The sequence below is a fragment of the Scheffersomyces xylosifermentans genome, assembly GCF_036884685.1.
Source record: "Scheffersomyces xylosifermentans strain CBS 12540 chromosome Unknown RJT20scaffold_4, whole genome shotgun sequence".
Taxonomy (NCBI): domain Eukaryota; kingdom Fungi; phylum Ascomycota; class Pichiomycetes; order Serinales; family Debaryomycetaceae; genus Scheffersomyces; species Scheffersomyces xylosifermentans.
The window spans coordinates 667,188-692,388 of NW_027042942.1; the positions used below are offsets into that span (position 1 = coordinate 667,188).

Consider the following 25,201-nt stretch of genomic DNA (forward strand, 5'->3'; position numbering starts at 1 on the left):
TAGTTTCCTTAAGCTTACTTATTAATAAAGTTATAGAGAGTGAAAATCACCTGTGCACGACCTTTAAGTAGGCTGCAACTTTCCATGGTTAAAGAGTCAAGAAGAGTGATAAGGCATATTCTCATGTTTGAGACTGAGGGTTGGGGACTGGTGGTATGATAGTGGCCATGAAGCTATTTTCCAGTCATAGGTGATTATTGAAGAGAAAAACGGTTTGTTTTCAGGAAGCGGATCATATCTATATAGTTATGCCATGCGTTCTTTACTGGTTATATTGTATTGTATTGGCTTTAGTGAATTATTCAATGATATAGCCGTTATTGTTTAATCTACATAAATCCGATGTGCTAGTAGTATATTCTACGGTATTACATCTCTCTCGTACCTACCTAATCTGTTTATATTTCAACTTAAAAAGTCAATAAATAGTTCTTATCTTCTAACTCTAGAATTTTGATGCTGGTGGGTTCAAATGAGCACCCCCGTCAATTGGCAATACAATTCCATTAATGTAGTTGGACTCCTTGGCACACAAGAACAAAGTGGCAGCCTGGATATCCTCCTTAACACCTAATCTTCCCTTTGGATTGGTCTCAATCATCAATGGACCGGCAACTTCTAAAAGACCATTGGACATCTTTGTAGGGAAGAAGCCAGGAGCCAACGAGTTGACATTGATGTTCTTGGGACCAAACTGAATGGCAAGGTTTTTACCCAAGTGAGAAACACCGGCCTTGGAAGCCAAGTAGCCGTATGTACCAACTGGATCATTAACATTTATAGACGCGATAGAAGACATGATAAGGATTCTTGATGCGTCTTCCTTTGTTCCAGACTTCTCCAACAATGGAGCAAACAACTTGATGGTGTGGAAAACGGCGACCACGTTCAAGTTTAAAACCTTTTTCACAGCACTTACATCGTGGTCTTCCAATGGAGCACCCCATGAAGCACCAGCATTGGCGATCAATATGTCAACTTTGCCACCAACAGCCTTGGCAGTGTCCTCGTAGAACTTGTTGCACTCCTCCTCTACGGTGATGTCCGCAGGGAGAGAGATGATCTTACAGGACTTGCCAGCTTCTCTGGTGACTTTTTCCAAGTACTGCTTGGCCTCCTCGCAGGCCTTGGCCTTTCTGGAGGTGATAACCACGGCAGAAGCACCGTTCAATGCCAAAGTTTCAGCGCAGTACAATCCCAAACCACGGGATCCTCCGGTGACCACGGCCACTTTTCCATTTACGTTGTAGTCAACCATATTGAATGCTATTTTTTAGTACTTAAAGTAATAGCAATAAAGAGCTGAATTTTCTACTACCTAATATCCTTCAAAAGAAATCAATCTACTACTAATAAAGCAATCAATCGATAACTCCTACTCTTCAACTGAAACTTTTCATACTCCCATGGAACTGTCTCTTTATATACACTCGGTTAGAGTCGGCGACCCCGCAAAAACGGAGCCGCGGCATCGGAGCTGCGCAGTGAGTAAATCCGTTGGAGTTTGATGGATTTAATAGTGAAGAGTAGTAGGGCTAAAGTTATATTAGCTAGGAGAGGGAACAGTGTTGTTATATGTATATGTATATATATGTGTGTGTAGAATGTAATGTTGTAATGGGTAGAGTAATGAATAAATTTTTCATTTAAATGCTATAGTTTAGTAAATATGTATTGCCAATGTAGTTACTTATTATGAGTATTTGGGTGCACTCATACAGCGCGGATCAAAAATGATTGCAAAATCGTAGTTGCAATTGACTTGCAAGAAGACAAATAAAACCACTGACAATTCGTACTGTTCTGTTCTTTGGAAAGGCTATTATGGGAAAAGATTCCTAGGGTTAGCAATTTGGATATACTCCAGGAGTATTAGTACAAGAAACATTATTCCGCTTGAGGTACTGTCTTGTGACTTTCCTCTGTGAATATATTATCTCTATAGAAACTAAATATCCGGTCTCAACTTCCCCATAGATACACTCGATCATTTCCTTATACACTTCTTAAGCTCCTCTGTCTATACCCGCTTTCGCAACTCAAACACAAGCTGCAAACCGAGAACCTTCGGATTGGCCATCGAAAACGCAAGCTGATCGCTATTGATCATATGAATACCTTTGCCCGTAATCACTTGGATAAGTCCATTGGACCCATTGGCAAACTCGCTGATACGCCAGATCTCAATAACTTCATCACAGATCAAAAATAAGCTGTTCTTGACAAACGCAATCGATTTTGCTTGGAACTCGAATCTTAAAATGGTGTTCCGTGATAATCTACCCAGCGCATCTACAAATATTGCAAAGTTACTATACACGAGTAAAAACTCGTGTCCTTCTGTTTCTGAGCCCTTGACAATTTTGAACATTCCCATGGGCCTGATACTAGTCGAGTGCACCGCAGCCTTTATCGCTTCAACGTTATTGCTGTTTGAGGCGGAGCTAGATGTTGATGATCTACGACTGGGTGCCCCACTATTGCTAAAATCGGGAATTGATCTTGGAATTAGTGTTGTGAGATTTAGAATCTCGAGTCCTCTGTTCGTATGGACTGCGAATGTTGAATTGAATATGGAAACTCCATAACAAGTTGCTGCCACATGGAATTTCTTGTACTCTTTGAAACTACTGAATACGCCTCCATTATCTGTCTCTGGAATTAGAACCGTAAAATCCGTTCCGGATGAATTGCTCTTTGCCACAAATAACATCGTCATAGCCTTGTGACGTCCTATTTCAAAAAATAAAGTCTTATGTGAAAGTTGCACACTAGTAAGATTCTTCTTTCTCTCGTAATATACTTCAACTATCAGATCCAAGGAGTAATAGTTCAATTTTGCCCCACTTAATACCAATAACAAATTAATCGACGTATCGGAGGTGATCTTCACAAAGTCAGAACCATTAGCCACCTTCTTCCATTTAGTTTTGAGATCTGAGCAGTACAAACCAGAAGCTAGACCTATGAGTATAAATCTCGAACCCATAAATTCGAATGAGCACATACTAAGAACTTTGCTGAAAACGACGGACCCGGCAAGAGAATATATATCATTCTTCGGGCCTAACTTCAATTTCTTTGATGCATCAACTGACAAATCATAAACAGGATCTTGCTCTGCGCAAATTGGCAATTTGGTGATTCTATCTATCTGTTCATAGGCAAAACAGGTATTGGACACGAGGCTCAAAGAGTATGGCTCAGTTCTATGTAGTCTTTTGCATAGCTCAGTCCTTGCCAAAGCAAAATCACTAATCCATTCAGCTCTTTCACTTTCAGTCTTTGTAGTGAAGGTAAAAGCAAATCTTTTGCCACGTCCTGCGTATCTAATTTTGAATGGAAAGCTGGACGGATCATCATCCGATGTGGCGTTTGGCCCGTTGGATGTTGGGGAATGAGAGCCTGATGGCCCTAATGTTTTTGACGAAGCTTCTCTTTCTTCAACCAATAGCAACTCAACAGGGATGGGATTCTTATCAACAGTATACTCCACTACATTTTTATTCTTAGACCGTTCAGTTATTATGAAATAGTTATCTAACAAGATAACATGGTTGTTGTATGAATTGATCTTCAAATCTCCTCTTCTTGTTAAATGGCCCCTTCTGATGAGCTTTCTGTTATTTGATTTCAAGTTTATCCTATCTTTATTATAGTTTCCCCATTTGATTGAGCTAAGTTTTCTAATCTCGTGCAAATTGTCGGCAGATCCCTTCTTCTGATTCACCATCTGACTCAATTCTTTGACATCTGCAATAGCTTTACTAAGGGCACTTTGGTGTTTCTTATCAGTTAATTCGCTGATCTTCTCCAATTCCAAAGGCAATTGAAAATAGCGTGAATTGAATGTGTGTTCAAAAATAATTTGTCCGTTTGCTTTCAATTTCTTTACTCTTTTATCGTCTCTCACCTGCTCTATCCATTGCTTCAAAAAATCGTGGTTCATAAGGTCATACAATACCGGCAAAGTAGCCACGTATCTCATCAGTGCACTTTCCACTTTTCTGGTCCATCTACTGTAAATTTCTGCAATTCCAGTGAAGTTGGTCACGAACTTACCGTCTTGTTTATATATATCTAGGAGCGGTTCATACAAAACCTTCTTATGAATCTCTACCAAATCAGCTCTAGAGTTGATAACTTCTGATTCAAAATTGGTCGGTATCTTGACTTTTGGATTTGACCTGGCTTTCTGGAAAAATGATGGTGCAAGCACTTCAACAAATAAAGCTGCTCTCTGAATAAACATCTGCTCGTTGTGAAGCAAGTCAAAAAGATGTGACTGTTGTTTCACTAGATGCTTGTCTAAACTTTCCCAATCAGCGATTTTCCAGTACGCTATCCAGTTATCTGCTAGGAAGATCTCATTATTGTTTAAATTTTGCAATTGTTCTTCCCGCTCAATCACTTGATTCCAAGAACAGAACCTCGAATAACACTTTACACTTAAGTCTTGTCCTTTTTCATGTTGACCCGTGTAGTAGCATGGTGTCAACTCGGGCATCACACCGGTCACAGTAGCTTGTCCATTCATCATTATTCCATACTCTTTTCCTTCTGGTACACTCTCTGACGGTCTGTAAGTCAAGCTTAAACCATTTGAGTTCAACATGCTTTGTATAATTGAATCGACATTTCTAATTATCAACTCCGAAGATAAATCTGGTTTGTGGAATTTCAACAAATTGTTAAGTGCAACCTTGAACTCATCCAATGGTATAAATTGATACTGCAACCAAAACTGTAGCTTGCCACACCAGCTGAAGATATTACTAAGTGACCATATTGGCTCGCTGATGGTCCCAAAATGTTGATTATTAAGGGATTTCGCCGAGAATGGCAATTGCGGAAGAACAAGTGGAATGGGTGGGAGTTCACTCTCCTTTCTTTGTCTCGAAATGGTAATAGTTGAATTCGTAGTGGCTGTCGAATACACGCTACTTTTCTTCGTTAGGGTTGAAAAAACTGTATTGTTTCTTGTAGGGTACGCATCTGGGGATGGCAACAGAGGCAAGCCCGAGAAATAGTTCGTCGGCACCACTACTTCGTCATCATCAACATAATCCACGAAGTCATCATTGGGATAGACGCTATTACGGAGGTCAGAACTACTCATTCTGTACTCGCCGGTCTCGCTATAGTCGCTGGAGGATGCTTCCTCTATTTCATCATCTAAATCATCTACATATGAGCGGTCTGCAATGGGAAAGTCATATGATAGCGATGGAGAACGTCCAAAGAGAGGAGATGAAGAGTTGCCATAGTTTATATTCAGGCCACCTCTATTTGGAGAATAATGTCTAGGAGTTGTCGAATTATTTCTATTAGGAGAGTTGCCTCGGCGTGGTGATTTTCTACTAGGAGTAGATGAAGATTCATTTCTGGTTGGAGACATCGAGTTACGACGTGGTGGGCTAACTGAACCCAGGAAATATAATTGGTCTGGGCGTGTTGGTGAACCATCTAAGTTCACCTTGAGAGGAAGAATCTTTGTAGGTGTTGTAAAGGCGTCGTTAATTATCTGTTGAGTTCTGGCATTACTTGGGAATGGAGAAGGAGATGCTGAAGCAGGTGGTGTGGGAGAGTTTATGTTTAGTACTACTTCGGGTTTGAAAAAGGAATACTCTTTCACCGCATTGAAGTTTGGGCTTTCTTGGTCCAGATCATCATATCTGGTGGGGCTATCTGGGTCGTCTAAGTCCCCAAAGTCGACAGGGTACGGTGGTGCAGGTAAATCCAGCAGCTTATGGTGCAGATGGCGTTTGAGTTGTGGTTGACTATAATACAGTTGATCTTGGTTGTTGGTGAGTTCATTAGGTGATTGATTTAGTGGCAGGTCACCATAGGTAATATGTTCAGCTAATCCAGAGTGCCTAGGAGGTTCAGTCATTCTGGATAGCACATGTGGGCGGGGTGGTAGTTCACCCATGCTATGGTGCTTCAGTAATGGTGGTAAGTAGTTCTGTGGAGGTTGTTGAAGTCCCAGACTTTGGAAATTCTGTAAGCTCTGGAAACCCTGTTGACTGGAACCATCTTGATTCTGGGATAGGCTGGTAGGATGTGTTCTTGAGAGCTGTTGAAAGGATCTTCTTCTGAGGGCTTCACGAGAAGTAGGTAACAGAGGATAGTCGTTTAACTCCTTTGGGCCCATAGGCTTTGGACTCATGGTGACATACAGCGAGTCGCTCATCGCGGAATCATTGTGATCAAAATCACTATTATTACTGATAAAGCTATTGTATTGAGTATCGTTATATCCTCCTTCGGTATAGCCGGAGCCATTGATGGGCGAGCCCATACTTGTATTGACATGGAGTCTTTGTCTTGTTCTGTCAAGAGGACTTGGAGCCTCTGAAGTCGAAGAAGGTCTTGGTACTGGTATCTCGTGGAATGAATTATTCTGGCTACTTGTGAAAGAATCATTATCGTAGGAGAAATCAAGATCCGGGGGAGGTTTTCGTCTGGGGGTTGATCCCAGTCTGTATGGATGAGACATGGTAATTTGATAGGTGAATTAAGTTCCACTTCAATTTATGTGTGATGATGTTTCACTTCGTGTTATGTGTGTTGATGTTAAAATTGTAGAGGCTTCTGCTATAATCTTTGAGAGTCTGTTTGTAGATGTCAATTGTGAACTTCTTATCTCCTCTGTATATGACCTATTGCCGCTGAGCGTACTCTCTAATGAATACAATTGGTAACACTTAAGGAGACCAAAGAAAGACTTAAAATTAAAAAGCGATTGAATGCTGATAGTGAAACTGTGTGTTAGCAAGTAATTCTCCAACTTTCCCCCGTTTATTATCGCTTTCACTGGTGTTCTGCTAACGCTTGTCGTGCTGATCACTAAATATTGTTGTTTATTCGTACCGTGCCGCAAAAATAGTGGAGTCACGTGAATTTGTTGACGTCAATGGAGACAGTAATAGGGACAGAGAAAACAGTGATGAAGTGGTTCTTTGATAGTGTGACTTGGTAGATATGCTGGTTGGGCCGAGAAGAGTGAGCTGAAATGATTTTAAGGTTTTTGAAGAACAACTGGGGAAGATACCTTGGCATCCTCCTGTTTGTTCTGTTCTTGTTAACGCTTTGTGGGGCATTAAAATTTAGTGAGGGCTTTAGCGAGAGAATTAGCGTGCCACAGTGACGCAGGAAAGAATGTTGACAGAGGGGGATAAAAAGGTTGGTGAAGAAGAGGAGGAAATGGGAGAAGTGGAAATGAGAAATGGAAATTAGAAAGTAAAAGTGGGTATTATTTAGAGAATTTCGTCATGGAATCTTGTACTGCTGCGGTTGGTCAGGAGAAATAGGTTATTATGGCGGGCAATACCTCGAGCTGTGACAAGAAAAGCTTAAGGCTGCGAAAAGTTCTGCTAGTGTTGTCCCATTTTTCAGTCGTCAATGGGTAGCTGCTTCGTGTTTCCTTTTGTTGTTAAATGGGAGGAGGGCCATATAAACTTTTCTAAGTCGTACTATCCTGTGGTAATGTTTAGCATTCGGATGGAGCTGGTGTTTCCAGTATTTGGCCTATGCTCAATTGCTCGTGTGAGCGTTCCCATGGCAGTAGTTAGGCCTAACTGATAAAAGAGAAGAGAGTAGTTCCAAATACTCATATAGACTCAATGGAATGAGTTTATGGAATGAAAGTTGGAGAGAATGGTCTGGGAAGAGGCGGTCATGGTTGTAATTTTCGGATTATAAGAACTTTAAGGTCTTTGAAGTGTATGTTTGATTGTAGAATTTCGCAGCCAAACTCAATAATATCTTAAATTGTACTCTCATTCAGAATCCCATGGAGATTACTGTTTGTATAAATTTGACTCGGTTTCTGATAGTTGGTCCACCACTGATAGGAGGAAATATTGCCAGATCTTCTTCCCAATAATTCATAGTCGGCCCATCAGAACCACATATATAAACAATTAAGACTATAGCAGAATTGAAACCTGGGGAAATAAAAAGAATAAAAAAAAGAAAAAAGAAAACACACTACAAACATATTCTACAACACTTTCTACAACATCATCGCTTTCCTTTTTAGATATCTTCCTTTCCTTAGATGTCTACATAATTAACATCATGTCAGTAGCCCACTGTCCATCTTCAACTCGACAACACTCTCCTATATGTCGCAAACCATGTCACAAATGTTGTTCTCCCCAAAAACGCGACAAAGCAAATAAAAACGCGTATGAAAAATCGCTAACAAATTCGTATGAAGAGACAACATGATTGAGTTGATGGATAGTTCACTTCCTGCTTATTTATTGTCGTAAGTACAACTGTAATTATATAGTATATAGAAATAATACAAAATACCAGTAAATATGACGTACTCTGACGAAGTTTCGAAGCTAATTGCTGAAGGTAACAGAGCCTATTCTGCTAAAGACTACGATAAAGCAAGTGAAAAGTATGGGGAAGCCTGTGAAGCTTTCAGTGAAGACAAGGGCGAAGAAGATGCAGATTTGCTATTTTTGTACGGAAAGGCATTATTCCAAGGTGCGGTATCGAAATCTGAAGTTTTTGGAGGAAAACCTACGAACGACAATACCCCTGGGCCGGAAGATGAAGAAAGCAAAGATGAGAAAGATGGGGAAAATAAGGAAGAAGACGAAAAGTTTCAATTTTTTGACGCAGCACCTTTGGCAGAAGAAGAAGAGGAAAAGGACGGAGAATCTAACGAGATTCCAAGGGCTGTAGAGGAAGAGGATGAAGATGAGGAAAAGAATGAAGAAGAGGGCGATAAGGGCCATCCAGAACAAGAACCAGAAGAGGAAGAACAAAGTGACTTCGAAGTTGCTTGGGAAATTCTTGATTTAACTCGTAATCTCTTTGAATTACAATTGGAAGATCTCAAAGAAGAAGGTAAGGACTTAACTGTACCATATCTTCAAACCGACACCGAAGAAACAGAAAACCAATTTATAATAGTCACCAAGAAACTTTCCGAAACGTACGACTTGCTAGGTGAAGTATCATTGGAAGCCGAGAACTTCCCGCAGTCTGCTTTAGACTTGGAAAGTGCTTTGAAACTCAGACTTAAACTTTACAATCCAGAAAACTCGTCATTGATATCGGAGTCTCACTACAAATTATCGCTTGCTCTAGAGTTCTGTGTTGAAGATCCAACACTGAGAGAGAAGGCAGTTGAGCAAATGAAATTGGCCATTGAGTCAGTTAAGAAGAGGACAGACAAAGAAATAGACGAGAAGAAAAAGCACGACAACGAAGAATTACTTCAAGACTTGGATGTGAGGTATCAAGAATTGCTTAAGGACCCTCAAGAGGAACTTCAGAATGAACAATTGAATATTATAAAGGGACTTTTAGGAGAAGCCACCGGAGAACAAAAATCGTCTGAAGGTACCTCTTCAGCTGCTGTCAACGATCTCAGTGGAGCAATCAGGAAGAAAGCTCAAGTCAATGATTTGACTGCTGTGGTCAAGAAGCGTAAAGCTCCATCCAAGGCTCCTGGTCAAAACTCCGGGAATGAAAAGAAACCTCGCAGCAGCTAATCGGAGTTCGGAGTTCGGAGTTGACTTGAGGCCAATTGCTAAGCGAACTAATCGCCTTGACATAGATACGGAAGCTGGTCACAGCCAGAATGTGTAACTTTAGAAATAATTCTTTGTTTGTACCAAATAAAATAGAGCCAAGTAATTACGACCGATTACAAAATTATTTTCAGCAAATATCCAGTATTTTCACTGCATGGTTTATCGAACTGATCATGCGATCCTGAATAGGACCATCCCCTTGGCATAAACCTTTAGAAACCTGGGGATAACCAAAATATAACCATTTACCATTTGCAAGGCTCTCGGGCTCGGACTTTGATTTACGGTTCCGGTATATAGCCCGAAACCCGATGTCATAGTGATGGGCTAATGGTTTTTCGTCATTTCACTATAATAATATTTGGCAACCGGCTGACAGATGGCGGAGTGATTTCGGAGTCGTTCTATCGTGGGCTGGTATTGGACGACAACTGGTGACTAATAGGCCCAATTTTCCAGTTGTGATGTCCCTCTGTATCAGTTTGCTCTCTCTATCTCACCATCAAATTATACTGTAATGGATGAATGGGAACACAACATCAGATCGTATCAAAACCCATTGATTACTAAATACTCACCCGTTAATTATACTTCCACGGTAACTATCCACCTCCAACCCGTAGCATTTGACTCATCCGGAGTTCGTTCGGTATTGCTCTGCCAACGACACCTAACCCCAGACTGAAAAATCGTGTTAATTATTGAATCACCGCCCCTGCACAGAAAAAGCAATTATCATATGTCGTGGTAAACGTCGAATTACTACTGTAGCCTCGGAGTTGGCACATAGTTAAGAGTCCTCGGGAGTTTCCAAGTCCACGGCGGAGCCGACTCGGACGGGATCTGCGAGGTGGGTTCCTCTGTTTCCTGCATTAGCTCAGTAGTTTAGTGCATATTTGCCATGGTGAGCCCTTGTCGATGCATATGAAACGTATGTTGTGATGATTCTGAATCATGGCGAAAAAAAATAGGCCCGACAAAAAAGCCCAAGTGGCTATTGTTGGTGGTGATTTGGCAGCTGGTGGTAGACCTCCGTATCCAGTGGGATCGCTTCTGATAGGGAAATATTTCACAATATTTTCTTGTGACCCAACAGCAATGTGTCCCATGGGTAATGGGGACAGCCCCCCCTAGGAGATACGTCTTCTCCTATTTACTATGTGATGGTGCGATGCCTTCAAAGTCTCACTTTTACCAACCACCACTCTCAAATACCCAATGCCTAATGTCAAACTCAACCAATTACCCAAAACAAAATACCGTCGACGGCACCTCCCACCTCATAGCCAACACCTCCTCCGGTCCAGACACCTTATCCACGCCAATACCTCTCACATCCTCCCATCACATATACCAATACGGCATGACCCCATCCATCCGAGGTCTCTCTATACAAGGCTCCTGCAGAGCATCCCGCACTTACACACGACCGCACTGGATGTACGGAACTGGAAAATCTGGGGTAATTCTTCATTGTTCAGTAGTATGGAAAATTGGTGAAAAATGGCACTATGGTGGAATTCTGGGTTTAACTATGGGAAGTACTAGGCAGACGATATTTTGTCGAGTTTCATTATAAATATCAGACGATTTCCCAGGGTATTTTTCAGTTCTAATTAGAGTTTCTCTTTTTTCTTCATCATTCTTCACTCTGAGCTATCCAGCAGTTCCTTGAACACCGTATAGTAATAACAGTACCACAGCAATGCCTTACACCGCTATCGACGTAGACGCCGAAGAGAAGTTCTTCCAGGAACAAGTCCAGGAAATCAAACAATGGTGGTCCCAACCTCGTTGGAGAAAGACCAAGAGAATCTATACTCCTGAAGACATAGCCAAGAAGAGAGGTACATTAAAGATCGATTACCCATCTTCCAACCAAGCCAAGAAGCTCTTCAAGTTGTTGGAAGAACATGACAAGAACAAGTCTGTTTCCTACACTTTCGGTGCCTTGGACCCAATCCACGTCGCTCAAATGGCTAAGTACTTGGACTCGATCTACGTTTCCGGATGGCAATGTTCCTCCACTGCTTCTACCTCTAACGAGCCATCTCCAGATTTGGCTGATTACCCTATGGACACTGTTCCAAACAAGGTAGAGCACTTGTGGTTCGCTCAGTTGTTCCACGACAGAAAGCAAAGAGAAGAGAGATTGGGCCTCACCAAGCAAGAGAGAGCCAAGCTTCCATACATTGACTTCTTGAGACCAATCATCGCCGATGCCGACACTGGTCACGGTGGTATCACTGCCATCATCAAATTGACCAAGCTTTTCGTCGAAAGAGGTGCTGCTGGTATCCACATTGAGGATCAAGCCCCAGGTACCAAGAAGTGTGGACACATGGCCGGTAAGGTCTTGGTTCCAGTCCAAGAGCACATCAACAGATTGGTTGCTATCAGAGCTTCTGCCGATATCCTCGGTTCCGACTTATTGGCCGTTGCCAGAACTGACTCTGAAGCCGCCACTTTGATCACATCCACCATCGACCACAGAGACCACTACTTCGTTGTTGGTGCCACCAACCCAAACGCCGGTGAATTGGCTGCTTTGATGTCCGAGGCTGAGTCCAAGGGTATCTACGGACCTGAATTGGCTGCTATCGAAACCAACTGGACCAAGACTGCTGGCTTGAAGCTTTTCCACGAAGCCGTCATTGACACCATTAACGAGGGTAACTACTCCAACAAGCAAGCCTTGATTAAGGAGTTCACCGACAAGGTTAACCCATTATCTGGTACTTCTCACAAGGAAGCCAAGCAATTGGCCAAGAAGTTGACCGGTAAGGATATCTACTTCAACTGGGAAGTTGCTAGAGCCAGAGAAGGTTACTACAGATACAGAGGTGGAACCCAATGTGCTGTTATGAGAGGTAGAGCTTACGCTCCATACGCTGACTTGATCTGGATGGAGTCCGCTTTGCCAGACTACGCTCAAGCCAAGGAATTCGCTGACGGTGTCAAGGCCAAGTGGCCAGAACAATGGTTGGCTTACAACTTGTCCCCATCCTTCAACTGGAACAAGGCCATGCCAGCCGACCAACAAGAGACTTACATCAAGAGATTGGGTCAATTGGGTTATGTCTGGCAATTCATCACCTTGGCCGGTTTGCATACCACTGCTTTGGCTGTGGACGACTTCTCTAACCAATACTCTCAAATTGGTATGAGAGCCTACGGTCAAACCGTGCAACAACCTGAAATCGAGAAGGGTGTTGAGGTTGTCAAGCATCAAAAGTGGTCTGGTGCCGAATACATTGACGGTTTGTTAAGAATGGTCTCTGGAGGTGTTACCTCTACTGCTGCCATGGGTGCTGGTGTCACCGAAGACCAATTCAAGTCGAAATACTAAGTTTGTTGGTAAATGAGCTGGCTATATTTATTGTTTCTTTAATTCTTTGATATATCCATAGATCGGTATATTACCCACGAGTTTAGCAAAATATTATTATAAACATTGTTTAAAGATGGTTTAGGACATTGTAGAACTGTAGTTGGAGAAAAGGAGGGTAGCATAGGATGGTTGCAAATTTAGTTGATAATGTCGATAATGTCTCCCTCCAGTAAACATGAAGAGTTGATTTAGAGAAGATTTGATATACAGAAGACTCATCCACTGTAGCAGTTCAAGGGAAAAGGGCAACATCAGAAGAATTCCATTGTGAATCCTCAACCTTGACGAGCTTAAATCGGTTAAATCTGACATGTTCGATGCCAGGTTATTCTGTGTCATACTCTCCATTTAGATTTTTCTTGAGAAAATTTAAACGAAACTGTCACCTTGATGATCAAATACCAACACTCCCATACCACTTTGTTACCACCGTCTACCCCCTCCTTCAGCCCTCCTCGTCGTTCCTCTAAACCTTTCACAGGCTGCAACAATTTTGGGTGCGAAAATTTTCTGCGACCCTGAAGTTCCTCGGCACTGCGAGAAGGGCCATGGTGGAAAGTAGTGAGTTGAAGTGAAAGGAGTTGGGAATGGAAGTTGACCAGTAGGGAAAGAACAAAAAACGGGTTTGAGGTGTCTGGAAGAGACTTCATGATGAGTATAAAAAGTTGTTGCTACTTCTGTACCTGGTGTAAGATGCAGCCTACTGGTGGTGATGGGCATCTTTTGAGTTACATCGAATGGAAAGAGTTCTCGCTAAATTATTTTGCCGCAGACGCACAAATGCAACAGGAGCTGCTGGCAACGTCTCTAACAAATAAATAATGTAGTACAACATATAAGATTACCATGAATGGATTATCATGAGTCTTTTTCCATATTTCCTTTAAAAAACACTATATTTGTCTTCTATCTAGTGCACTTCCTCACTAATATTCTTTCCATATACTGTCAAGTCACTTCTTTCATAGTTTTTATCGTCTCCTTCATCTCCTGCTGTCTTTTGCTTCTCCAGGCAACTCTCGCTAAACCGTACCAGCAAATCTTTTTTCTCTCCCTAAGGGCTCGCTAGATGAGCCCATACATACTAATTACAAATTGCTATCATTGCAAAAAGATTAAACATATTTCTCTACTCTGGTACATGGTTCCACCATGGGGTTTATAAAAGCAGGAAAGTCTTTAAAACGACTCAGACATTCAAAGAGTAGCGACTCAATAAACTCTCTGCATAATCCAAAGCGAAGAAACCCGGATTCGTTCTCTTCTAGTACTATTCTCAATGATGATGCTAGCTACGACTCACCAGAAGCTCTCGATAACCAGAGCTTGTCGATCTTAGAAAGGTTTCCTTTTCATATCATTTACCAAATATTCATATACTCACGTCCGCATAACAATTTACCCTTGGTCAACAAAGCTTTCCACAAACTACTTAAGTTTGATCCAAGAGAAAACGACTCTTACGACCAACAACTGAATCTGTTCATTCCTTTACAGCTAACAAGCTGGCACAACGCTTCATTGGCCATAGATATGGTACGCACTTGGTATACGATCGACTTGAATTGCCTCTTGAATTTTGACAGGTTAGAAGAAATCATAAACTTCTATCAGATACGGCTAGAAGACTGTAGAGATAGTTGGAACATGAGATATCCAGAAATTAGAATGGAAAACGATCCTATGTTCAGAAACGCTCAGGGTTCAATCACAGATGCCATCAATACGATCAATGACTTCCGGTTCCATCACAAAATTGCCCTATCTGATGACGTCTTCTCGAACAAATTTGTAACAGCTCGTTTTATACACGAGTATTTCAAACTTAATGTAATTGCGAATGATTATAGTCAACCTGACATACCGTGTCTTGCCTTGAGTCAGGAAGAAAGTGAAAATGAGTGCAAATGGAGAGCAAGGTTTCTTAGGGAAAAATTTCTTGAGGTGTCTTTTTTGATACTGAAGTTTCAAGAAGCGATGGTAGACGGAACCGTAATGGATTATTACTCACGCGAAGGCGAACATGGTGAAAGAAAACCGTTTCCATGCTACTTTACCACAAGGACCAACGTCGCCACTGACGAAAGCGACTTCAGCCTTCTTGAAGGTCTAGAAAGAGTTTCAGAGAAGCTCATTAATGGACCTGTCAGGATATGTATAGACAGCAACAATAACAGAATCAAGTTTGATAACACCATTTACAGAACTCGAGACTTCCCTTTTGATATGTATAATCATGGAATTAATAGCTCTAGGAAATTTTCTCTAATGAGAACTATGAACCAGATCTATGGGATTCAATTCTTCGACGCTGAGAGCATTCTAGTCAAGACTTTCGATAACTACTTTCCTAGAAACATTGGTTCAATAAGTACCACAGAATTATCGCTCGATGATATTACGAAATTTGTTCTCTGGGACCCTTGTTTGATAACCGAGAGAACGGTTATCGAGGCATTTGAGCTTTTTGATATCTATGAGAAGAAAGACTGTCTGGAATTCGGAGTCAACTACAAGAAAGACAGCTTGACTGATGATATTTCGAAGGCAATTTTGCGATTACTTGAGTCATTCTACCATACGGATATATTCGAAAACGACAAGGCTCTTTGGCGATATGTAGTCGACGCAAAGAGCTTCAGTCTTGTCCAGGTCCTCATGAAGTTTAATGACACACCACATTACGAAGTTTTGCACAATAACATGATTTGAGCATTTTCATCTTGCATCTCTACTTAAGATTTTTATTGAATAAGGAACTATATAGACATAATATATCTTTTTTTAGTAGATAGGTTCATCTACGTAGATTATGTTGCCTTGGCTGTGTATTGAATTGTTCAGGCTATCTAAGGAATGGTTTTATGACATTTGCATGCGAAGAAATGAATTAATTTACAGAGAATGAACAGACATTATCTCTAGTTCGTAAGTGGAGACATCCTCTTCAAAATGAGAAGCCAACGTCCCAAATTGGGGGTGTCGATCAAACTGGATTAGACACGTCAATAAAGTGTTAACAAAACAGCCCCATCAATTACTAAATTACTGCTTTAAAATAAAGTGACAATTAGATTATGGATACTGTTGCTCAAGTGGCTGCTGTTGTTGAAGGTGTTGCTGCTGCTGCTGCTGCTGCTGCTGTTGCAGTTGCTGTTGATATGGGTCGCCTAGCTGCTGAACTATTGGGTTAGGGTTGGTAATCTCATGGAACCATGGATGTTGCAATGCTTGCCTTGCTGTTATCCTGGCTTCTGGACGCATTTGAAGCAAGCTCTGCAACAAATTCAATCCCATAATATCCAAGTTAGGCACAATTAATCTCAAATCTTGAGGAACGAAGATTTGCCAGTTACTCTTGTAGTTTGCGTACTGGGAAATTCCTGGCCAAGTACGCTCATTTGGAGTTCCCATCAAGCGGAATATCTTGATTAACTGATCATCATTGGCAGTTCCTGGGAAAAGTGGTTTACCAGTGCACATTTCGGCAAAGATACACCCAGCAGACCAGATATCGATGGATGTCGTGTATGCTCTCAGTCCTAACAACACATCTGGGGCTCTATACCATAATGTCACAACTTCATTGGAAAAGGTGTTAAATGGAATACCAAATGCTCTGGCCAAACCGAAATCTCCTAATTTCAACTCTCCCTTGTTGTTGATCAACAAGTTCTGTGGTTTCAAGTCTCTGTGCAAAACACGGTTATCGTGGCAGAACATGATACCTTTCAACAACTGGAACATGAACGACTTGACCACCTTCAAGTCTAATGCGCCCTGATTTCCATGGACTTCCATATATCTTTTCAAATCCTTATCCATGAACTCGAACACAAGGGTAAGCTTGTTTTCTGTATGAATCACATCGTAGAGAGTGACGATATTCTCATGGTCCAACTCTTTCATAAGCGAAATTTCACGGATAGCAGTCGAAGGCGTACCTTCTTCCGAGTCAAGGTTGATTTCCTTGAGTGCTACCAAGGCGCCCGTCAGTCTGTTACGGCCCTTGTATACCGTGGCGTAAGTTCCTTCGCCTAGCTTTTCGAGCTGTTGGAATCTAGAAACGGGGCGTTAGTATATTGAACATGAGATCGATGGGGTTTTTTATCTGGAGTTTCTCCTGTAACCAGCGACTGTTGGCTGAGTTCTCTGTGTGACTCTTTACAACACCATTGAATCAGTCAAAGAACACGCTACGAGAATCTTTTAAGGGGCCATCAAAAGACACCTAAAATAGCTGAAAATTCTTCGAAACTTCGCCAGAACATTCCCAGGATCTGATTGATACTTACTGAGAGGACGAACCAGTCATTGCTGTTATATTAACCTAGTTGCTTCACCCTCTTTCCGTGGTCTTCTATGAATAAAATGCTGTAAAACTTGAAAAGGCTTCTTTTTTCGGTGGAGAATTGAGGTGGTACTATGTACAGGAAAATTGAATTTTGGTCACGTGAGTTTATTTCCTAATCGGTATAAATTAGTTGCAGCTGCGATTCATTTTTGCAACTGGTGGAAAGGAGAGTGAAGGAGAGACAAGGGGAGTGGAGTTCATAGTTTATTGTAATATGGAAGTATAGATGGTTGGAAGTTGGGTGTATTGAGGAGATTGCAATGAGGAGATGGTAAAAAAAATATCATATCGAAACGACAACTTTTTTGTAGTTCATTCTCTTTTGTAATATATTCAATATATTGATACTTATATTTGAAGATTTCCATAGAGAACCTACTCTTCTCGGTAAAATGTACATGATTTCTTCTATATGGTTCATGGAATTGCATTAGCTATAATTCTAGTGAATTTCTACTAACAATACGTACGTGTCTTGAGTCTGGCTCATCTATATAATAATACAGGACTTCTTCTATGCTTAAATGCCACACTCTTGCTAATGATTTCTGGGTGCCTTCTTCATGAGTGCAATCGAATTCTCCACCCAGCCATCTGCTCCACCAGAAACCGCCAAAATGTCCAACACTCGTGTCTGTGCTTCTTCCACACTCTCATTAGTAAACTGGCTCCCCTTGGCAGTACCTATAAGCGCAGCGTTTCTTGTGCTGGGAATACGCAACATCTCCTTTTCTACTTTCCAGCCTAGTTGGATAGCGAGATCCTCTACATGATCGACTAGGGCACCGTAAGTGGAAGCTTGGGCAGCCTGAGCTGGGCCCTTTCCATTTGCAGGAGCAATCTTCTTTCTAGGTGCATATCTAACCTTTGCACCAGATAAAGAATGAGAGCAACATGGTATCACCATGAATGGGAAACCCAACAATGGAATCCAGCAAGTTAATTCGTCGGAGTGGTTTCCTATGATGAAAGTATTTTCTGGAAACTCGTCTGTCGTACAGACTTGGGATGAATGCAATAAACTGGACGAAGAATAGTAGGAAACACCAGCACCATGAGCAGGTTCGGTCTTGACCTCTAATGATCCTTCGCTATCCTTTAAAATTGGACCTTCTTGGATCAGGAAGTATCTACCATTGTCCTTGACGTGTGGTGCCATTTTTGCAACTGCTGGATGTGGTTTAAGAAGAATACTAGGAATCACCACCTGCTCTTTTAAATTATCCTGAACCTCTTTTGGATACGTGGCCCACGACTTTCTGGCTCTGGCATCAATACCAACACCTTTGTATCCCTCGCTGTTTAATATATATACAAGGAGACCATTACCACAACCCAAATCCCTGAACTCGAAATCCTTTTTGGCCTCATATTTCAATATCCAGAATTCAATCAAGAATGCCGCAATTGCAAGATCTTCAAATACGTGCTTCTTCGGATCTGTGCTCTCGCTCCAGTTCTCAACTAATTTAGAAGAATATTTCTTCTTCAAACTGATATATCTATTTTGAAATGCAATTTTAGGTACCACTATGTCGTGGTTAACTCTTTTCTCGTAACCTGTCTTCGCTCCCAAAGAGTGTTTAGCAGATGTTTGCAACAATCTGAGTGCAATTCTGATCGGCCTCTCACTGGGATCCATGCCTTTGAGCAATCCGCTTTCCACCGTAGAAATCTGGTATCCAAATGGAAGATATTGAATAGAAAGGTTGCTATTGTGGTACAAGATTCCGACTCCGTAAACTGGGGGTAAATAATAGGGTATCTCCTCCTTAGATTCTATATGTGGGATGTAAACTACTAGAACAGAGTCATTAGCCTTTAAGGGCTCTTCCGCACCTTGCGAAGAGAGAACTAGGCATGTTTGGTTGATGATATGGTCCTTAAATGGGTTCCTGGGTATAATTCTACGGACAATCTGGCATTTAGGATTGAGTTTTATCCCGCTGTTTTCCAATGTAATCGATCTAAACTCTACATCATCCAAGTTACGATGGAGTATTACATCAGATGGGTCGTCTGAGACACTCGGAAACTCAGGCATTTTATGTATAAGTTTGCTTACAAACATTGTATCTCCTTCCTGGGGATCGTATATATTCTCTTTGAGAATATCTGCCCTCATTATCACTGTCGAGTTGATATTAGGCTGCCTGATCAAGTTAGACATCGCTGTCTCAAAGTGATGAGCATCAAAATCAACCTTTCTTTCATAAATAGGGATCCATGGCTCACCAAGGACCAGATTCCGAGACGTAAGAAGCTCTTCTTCGGGCTCTTTTCTTTTACCAAGATCTCCCATATGTACTATATCGAACAGACCCACTAAATTATCTATAACTCCACTATTGTGTTGGCTTCTTATTCAATATCTAACTCTCTCGTAAAAGTAGTTTTTGGTAAATTTAAAATTTTATTTCACGGCGCTACCAAAAAGTGAAAAAGCGCGGTTATGACCGGTTGTGGCTGGTAAAGCCGATGTATACCGAGAGGTGGTTCTATCATTGTAGGTATAAGGAGGTGATTTGGTCTATCAGATTTGGTCTATCAGATTTGGTCTATCAGTAATTGAAATATATATGTCAAGGAAGCATCGTCTGAGACTGAAAGGGTTCATTTATAGATCTTGGAGTGAGGAAATGTTAGTTATATAAATCGATGGTCTCATATTTACTATGCACTGACTTATCGAGTGCTACATTATCGTGTGCTTTACAGAGCTAACTAACTTCGGGGATCACAAGAAAGAGTGCAATTTCCTTACTTCTACCTTTTCTACATTTTATTATTGTTTAGCCACTCTAAGTCTTCGCTTTCTCTCAATATTGACATTGGCAGGAGCTGATTATATCTATAGTCATATATTCATATCCCATTGACCTATTAATTATCATAATCATACTCTTCTCGTTCATTCTACTCATAAATCGATGAAATAAGCATCCGTCACATCAGTAAACTTGTGCTTCTTATAACAGTAGTGACATTTGAAAATTTCCGTACCCTTCTTAGAAAGTTGCCATGCACTCTCCCTGAGAGCCAAGTGCTGACAGAAATTGAGGACCACAACTGGATTGCCCTGTAAACTGTGATTGCCAGGATCCAATGTCGAGCTCTTTTTCCTCTTACTCTTGGGTTCATCATCCCTTGAGTTATCGGCACTATCCGTAATCGGTACAAGTTGCTCCTTTGAAATAGGGCATATGAAAATCGGATGATAGTTGAACAAAAATCTATTTGAATCGGGAAGTTGGAATGGTAAATCGTAGCTGTAAGTAGCTTCATGGTTAACGATCGTGACCTCGCCAGTACTCAAATCAGAGCTACTTCCACCGGACTCTTCATCACCACTCTTTGTAGTGGCATCAGTAGTAGCAGCAACAAGCTTATTCATCTTCACTTGGATTTGATTGTATTTGTAGAAGCTAGGCAAGTTGATATAACCTGCTAATACACTCTGGAAAAGAGATGAGTCATTTGATAGTCTCAAATCCTTACAATACTCCGATATGAACTCATTAGAGATGTTGACGAAGAGTGATTGGTCTGAGTGGATGTCTTCAAAATTACTTAAAAGCTCTGAGACAAACCGCATTTCGTTTCCATTGTTCTTCTTTCTATCACGCTCTACGTTGAAGCTCAATCTAATTTTCTCGATAAAACTGGATAGCATGCTTTCCATATGCTTTCTTGTGAAGTCATCATCATTGTCATGTGTCGGTCTGTTTTTTTTCTTAAATAATAGCAATGTCATCAAAGGCGAGATTTCGTTCAAGTAATCCTTGAAAAACTTCGAAAAGTTGTCTTTGGAGTACATGTATGCTGCCAATGCGTCATCAAGTGTAAATGACGAGTTTTCTCCATTCAACAAAAGTGTAAACTGGAGCATATGAAACTTGAACTCAATGTCGTTGAAATTTGACGGTACTGGATTCGATAGCTGTATTCTACTAGGTGTGGCAAACTTTTCGTTGAATTTATCTTGGAACCATTGAAGGGATTTAGTTAAATCATGGCGTACTACGATATCTTCCACGATTCTGTTAAGTCTTTCAAACTTTGTAAGCAATGATTCGTCAATAATCACACCAGATGAAGGAGACAACTCCTTTACTATTTCCTTAACGATATCACATTGTCCAATCTTCAAAAGATGGAGGATAATCGCCTTGATGAGTTCTGCTCTATTTTCAAGCTTGATTGCCTTCAAGTCAGTTACCACGCCATTTTTGCTATTGTAACCTGCGTTCATGTCTTCGTCCTCACTATTAGCAGTATTAACAGGGAAATTATTGAGATTTAGTGGGTATGTATAAGCATCATCGAGGTCGGCGTTAAACTTGGAATTGTTCAAGATATTCTTCAGGAACTTGTTCACCGAAGTATTGTAAGACTTAAGTGAGTCTATGGACGACTTGTACCAAGAATTGGCCAGTTTCTCTAGCACTTCTGCCGGGTTTGGAGGCAATGCTTTCTTTGTGGATATTTCTGTAGTGCCATTATCAGCATTCTGGGTATCGTGGTTATTGCTTTCGGCTTCTTCCTGTTTCAACTGGTCCACAAGCATTGATTCCATCAGTTTCAAGTCATTTAGAAAAGAGTCTGACTCACTGAGAAGCTCCTGGAGATGGTCATGGCCTGATTGGGCGAAACTTCCAATTTCTGTTGAGAGAGTATCTAGCATGTAGCTAGTCATGATTGAGACAGGGGCGATTAAATTGTGGGGGGACTATATTAGAAGTAAGAATGGGTGGTAAGTTTGAACGATTATATGGTAGATTCGGCTCTCTATTCTATTAGGTGATACTGTTATTACCAGCCTCTAATATTAGTGTGTTTACCTACAGATAACTATGAAATCTAGATCTTGTCTTAAAAAGAATTGTAGTAAGGGATAGTAATATTTTATATGGGGTTTGGTAAGTGAAGGGTTGTTGCACCAAATGGTTTATGTATTGGTGTGTGGATGTTCTCGTATCAGTGATAGTAAGTGGTATAGTGTATAGTGTGGGCTTTGGTAGTATGGGATGTATTTAGTAGTATATAGTATTGGATATATATGGTAGTATAATGCAGATATATATAGTAGTAATATATATGAATATATTTTATAGTATATAGTGTGGGAGTAGTAGTATATAGTGGATATGTATGGTAGTATATACTATGGAATATATACTATGGAATATTAGTAGTAGTATATAGTATGGAATATATGGTAGTATGTTTAGTGTGGTAGTTGGAAAGTGTGGGATCTAAGGATACGAGGTGTTAAGTATGTAGTAGTAGTAGTAGTAGTGGTAGTAAGGTATTTGTATTAATACGGTATAAATAGTATTAAAATAGTATAAGTAGTATCATTACATTATAAATAGTATATACAGTATAAGTTGAATTATTATGGTAGTATAGAAGTATGGACAGTGTGGGATCTTAGCATACTAAGTGTTCAGTATGAAATAGTAGTAGCAGCAGTAACATTAATATGGTACAAATTATATTAATATGGTATAATTAGTACTAAAAAGTATAAATTATTTAATAATACGCATAATATATTATATAGTACAAGTAGTAATAATATGGTATAAATAGCATTGATACGGTACAAATAGTATTACGGTATAAATAGTTGTGTCACTAGTATTAATGTAATGTAAGCAGTACTATATATGTAGCACCAGTGCCTAATAATATCTGGATATAGCACTCCTTGAGTCGAAGATTTAAAAAATTCTGAGACTGACAAAGCAAGGAGAAAGACACCAAGACGCAGACAATAAAGAGGAACTTAAGTTCTTCTCCCGTGGCATATCAAATTCGAAACACCGCTGAGGACGTAATATCACACAACAAGGTAATATAAGTACATATTGGTAGAGAAACGATATCACCAGCATTCACAATTCTGGACACTTCAAATATGGAGCAACCGATTTTTCGCAGTCATTTACTTCCCAGTAGTCTGAAAATACACTTTTATACAATGACTGATGGACAGATATAATTTGAAAGCAATCTCGTCAGCTGAAATATCCTACTATTATTGCTCTTGGATCTGTACTTAAAATTCGGTGAGTACTTAACAAATACATTTATAGGTTCCTTAAACCACAATGATTGAAATATCCTACTATTATTGCTCTTAGATCTGTACTTATAATTCGGTGAGTACTTAACAAATACATTTATAGGTTCCATAAACCACAAAGATTGGTTTTGACAATGCAGAAAGTTTACTGAAACCTTTAAACGTGCTGAAGACAAGGGTAAATCCAGAGAGCCCGGATCACATTTCTCCAAAAGTGCCATTTGCTTCGGATCTAAGACAAAATGTTGCCATTCTTTTCTCTGCGCAACAGATAGAATACTTATCTCAGGCCACCAAACCTTCTCTGGCTTTGAATTCAGCTTGGAAATTTGGCCATTAGTGGCATAGAACACGAGCCATTCAATTGCTAGCACCAATTCACAAAGTTTGTGTTGTATAAGGTGCACAAGGATGGTAATTTGGCATTGTCAATAACTAGCCATTTATGATTTCCCTTGATATTGCAAACAGCCATCTTCTGGAGGGCCAGTTCGAAGAACCACGGTCAATCCACATTCCGAGTTCTTCGTTCTAGCACCAGAAGAATTTCGCCGCCAGTCACCCTCTTGAATCTGTCACCAGACTCCATGGTCACGTCTTCTCATGCAGTTCCCAAAACCCGTTATATATCTAAAAAGTCCGCCTTTACCAATAACTCCAAAGCCAAATGAGTAGGAATGTGGAATTCTGGAATCGTGCCTGACTCGGCCTGTTCCCTGTACTTGTAATGGTAATAGAGATATTCCACTATGCATTCGAGTATATCTCCATCCATATCCAACGAGATTTTACCCGTTTTTCCCTCTTCAAATCCCTGGGTGTTTCGTAACACTGACGAGATGGAAGCCACGTCCTTCAAGACCACGAATTTATGGTTATCGGAAGAGACCAAGGTGATGTATGCTGATTCTGGCATTTTATTGGATTGTGCTTTACAATGTATATCAGTGGTATAAACAGCTTTTTAATATACTTCAACACCAAATTGAGAGATCTTACCTTGACTAAGTCCACCTGTAGCGGAAGAAGATTAAAAAGAAGTAGAAGAAGAAGCAATCAAGTAAATTGATAATTATCAGAAAACACGAAGATCCGAATGCAAAAATCTTTCGCGACTCTCATAGTTAAGATCTGCCATAGTTAAGATCTGCCATAGTTAAGAGCTCTCATAGTTAAGAGCTCTCATAGTTAAGAGATAGCATAGTTAAGGACTCGCATAGTTAAGATGAAGCCATAGTTAAGAGGAAGGCATGGGTATATAGAGTAATATATGGTAGGCGAATCTTATTCTTTCTTCTGCTTTGTTAACTTATTCGGTGAAGGGTCTTGGAAATGGTTTGTATAACTGTCAGGCTAATGCTTCGAGACAATATACCTAACTCCTGTTGAATTATGTGACAGACTATTACTGTTAACAGTATACGTCTCACATAGTTAGTGGCTCTCCATAGTTAACAATTTCGCACCCAAGAATTGACATAGTGAAGGTTTGAGGAGTGGAGGGGTTATAGTGATATTGAAGAGAAGAAGGGAAGAAGCTTGTGAATGAATTGCTGTGAAGAGATATTGTTGTGAGTTGTCTTTTAAAGACATATCAATGAAGGAAGTTCGCTGTGACTGCTACAATCATAAAGATGGAGGAGAAGCGGAACTCTACCAACATAACTTTCTCACTGAAGAAAACTGGTATTGTATTGGGGATCTCTCATACTCCGATGTTGGCTGTTACTCCTTCAAAATTGGGTGACTTCATAACAATCATACACTTGAAGCAGTAACACTTAGAGCAATTAGAACAGAAC

General features: G+C 40.5%; 9 protein-coding genes across 9 annotated transcripts; 3 read left to right on the top strand and 6 right to left on the bottom strand. All coding sequences in view use genetic code 12, as the record gives it.

Moving 5' to 3' along the window:
- Positions 1 to 362: 362 nt before the first annotated feature.
- RJT20DRAFT_128028 (uncharacterized protein) lies at positions 363 to 1,481 on the bottom strand. Its single transcript, XM_064917160.1, has one exon. It carries the CDS (start codon positions 1,256 to 1,258, stop codon positions 446 to 448), a length of 813 nt encoding a protein of 270 aa, XP_064774281.1. The 5' UTR covers positions 1,259 to 1,481; the 3' UTR covers positions 363 to 445.
- A 53-nt stretch (positions 1,482 to 1,534) lies between these two features.
- TUS1 (Rho family guanine nucleotide exchange factor) lies at positions 1,535 to 6,828 on the bottom strand. Its single transcript, XM_064917161.1, has one exon. It carries the CDS (start codon positions 6,497 to 6,499, stop codon positions 2,021 to 2,023), a length of 4,479 nt encoding a protein of 1,492 aa, XP_064774282.1. The 5' UTR covers positions 6,500 to 6,828; the 3' UTR covers positions 1,535 to 2,020.
- Positions 6,829 to 8,013: 1,185 nt separating this feature from the next.
- RJT20DRAFT_42364 (uncharacterized protein) lies at positions 8,014 to 9,699 on the top strand. Its single transcript, XM_064920099.1, has one exon. It carries the CDS (start codon positions 8,331 to 8,333, stop codon positions 9,519 to 9,521), a length of 1,191 nt encoding a protein of 396 aa, XP_064774283.1. The 5' UTR covers positions 8,014 to 8,330; the 3' UTR covers positions 9,522 to 9,699.
- A 1,467-nt stretch (positions 9,700 to 11,166) lies between these two features.
- ICL1 (isocitrate lyase 1) lies at positions 11,167 to 13,101 on the top strand. Its single transcript, XM_064920100.1, has one exon. The coding sequence runs from the start codon at positions 11,269 to 11,271 to the stop codon at positions 12,910 to 12,912; it is 1,644 nt and encodes a 547-aa protein (XP_064774284.1). The 5' UTR covers positions 11,167 to 11,268; the 3' UTR covers positions 12,913 to 13,101.
- A 901-nt stretch (positions 13,102 to 14,002) lies between these two features.
- Positions 14,003 to 15,725, top strand: RJT20DRAFT_128033 (uncharacterized protein). Its single transcript, XM_064917162.1, has one exon. The coding sequence runs from the start codon at positions 14,107 to 14,109 to the stop codon at positions 15,664 to 15,666; it is 1,560 nt and encodes a 519-aa protein (XP_064774285.1). The 5' UTR covers positions 14,003 to 14,106; the 3' UTR covers positions 15,667 to 15,725.
- On the bottom strand, positions 15,706 to 17,307 carry PHO85 (cyclin-dependent serine/threonine-protein kinase). The gene is made up of 2 exons (XM_064917163.1): positions 17,250 to 17,307; positions 15,706 to 17,014 (listed from the first exon to the last, which is right to left on the bottom strand). Exons 1-2 carry the CDS (start codon positions 17,267 to 17,269, stop codon positions 16,030 to 16,032), a joined length of 1,005 nt encoding a protein of 334 aa, XP_064774286.1. The 5' UTR covers positions 17,270 to 17,307; the 3' UTR covers positions 15,706 to 16,029.
- Positions 17,308 to 17,682: 375 nt separating this feature from the next.
- On the bottom strand, positions 17,683 to 19,661 carry RJT20DRAFT_128035 (tRNA (uracil) methyltransferase). Its single transcript, XM_064917164.1, has one exon. The coding sequence runs from the start codon at positions 19,608 to 19,610 to the stop codon at positions 17,847 to 17,849; it is 1,764 nt and encodes a 587-aa protein (XP_064774287.1). The 5' UTR covers positions 19,611 to 19,661; the 3' UTR covers positions 17,683 to 17,846.
- A 169-nt stretch (positions 19,662 to 19,830) lies between these two features.
- On the bottom strand, positions 19,831 to 22,180 carry RJT20DRAFT_128036 (ubiquitin-protein ligase). The gene has a single exon (XM_064917165.1). It carries the CDS (start codon positions 22,002 to 22,004, stop codon positions 20,229 to 20,231), a length of 1,776 nt encoding a protein of 591 aa, XP_064774288.1. The 5' UTR covers positions 22,005 to 22,180; the 3' UTR covers positions 19,831 to 20,228.
- A 1,640-nt stretch (positions 22,181 to 23,820) lies between these two features.
- On the bottom strand, positions 23,821 to 24,495 carry ELC1 (elongin C). The gene has a single exon (XM_064920101.1). It carries the CDS (start codon positions 24,313 to 24,315, stop codon positions 24,022 to 24,024), a length of 294 nt encoding a protein of 97 aa, XP_064774289.1. The 5' UTR covers positions 24,316 to 24,495; the 3' UTR covers positions 23,821 to 24,021.
- Positions 24,496 to 25,201: the final 706 nt, after the last annotated feature.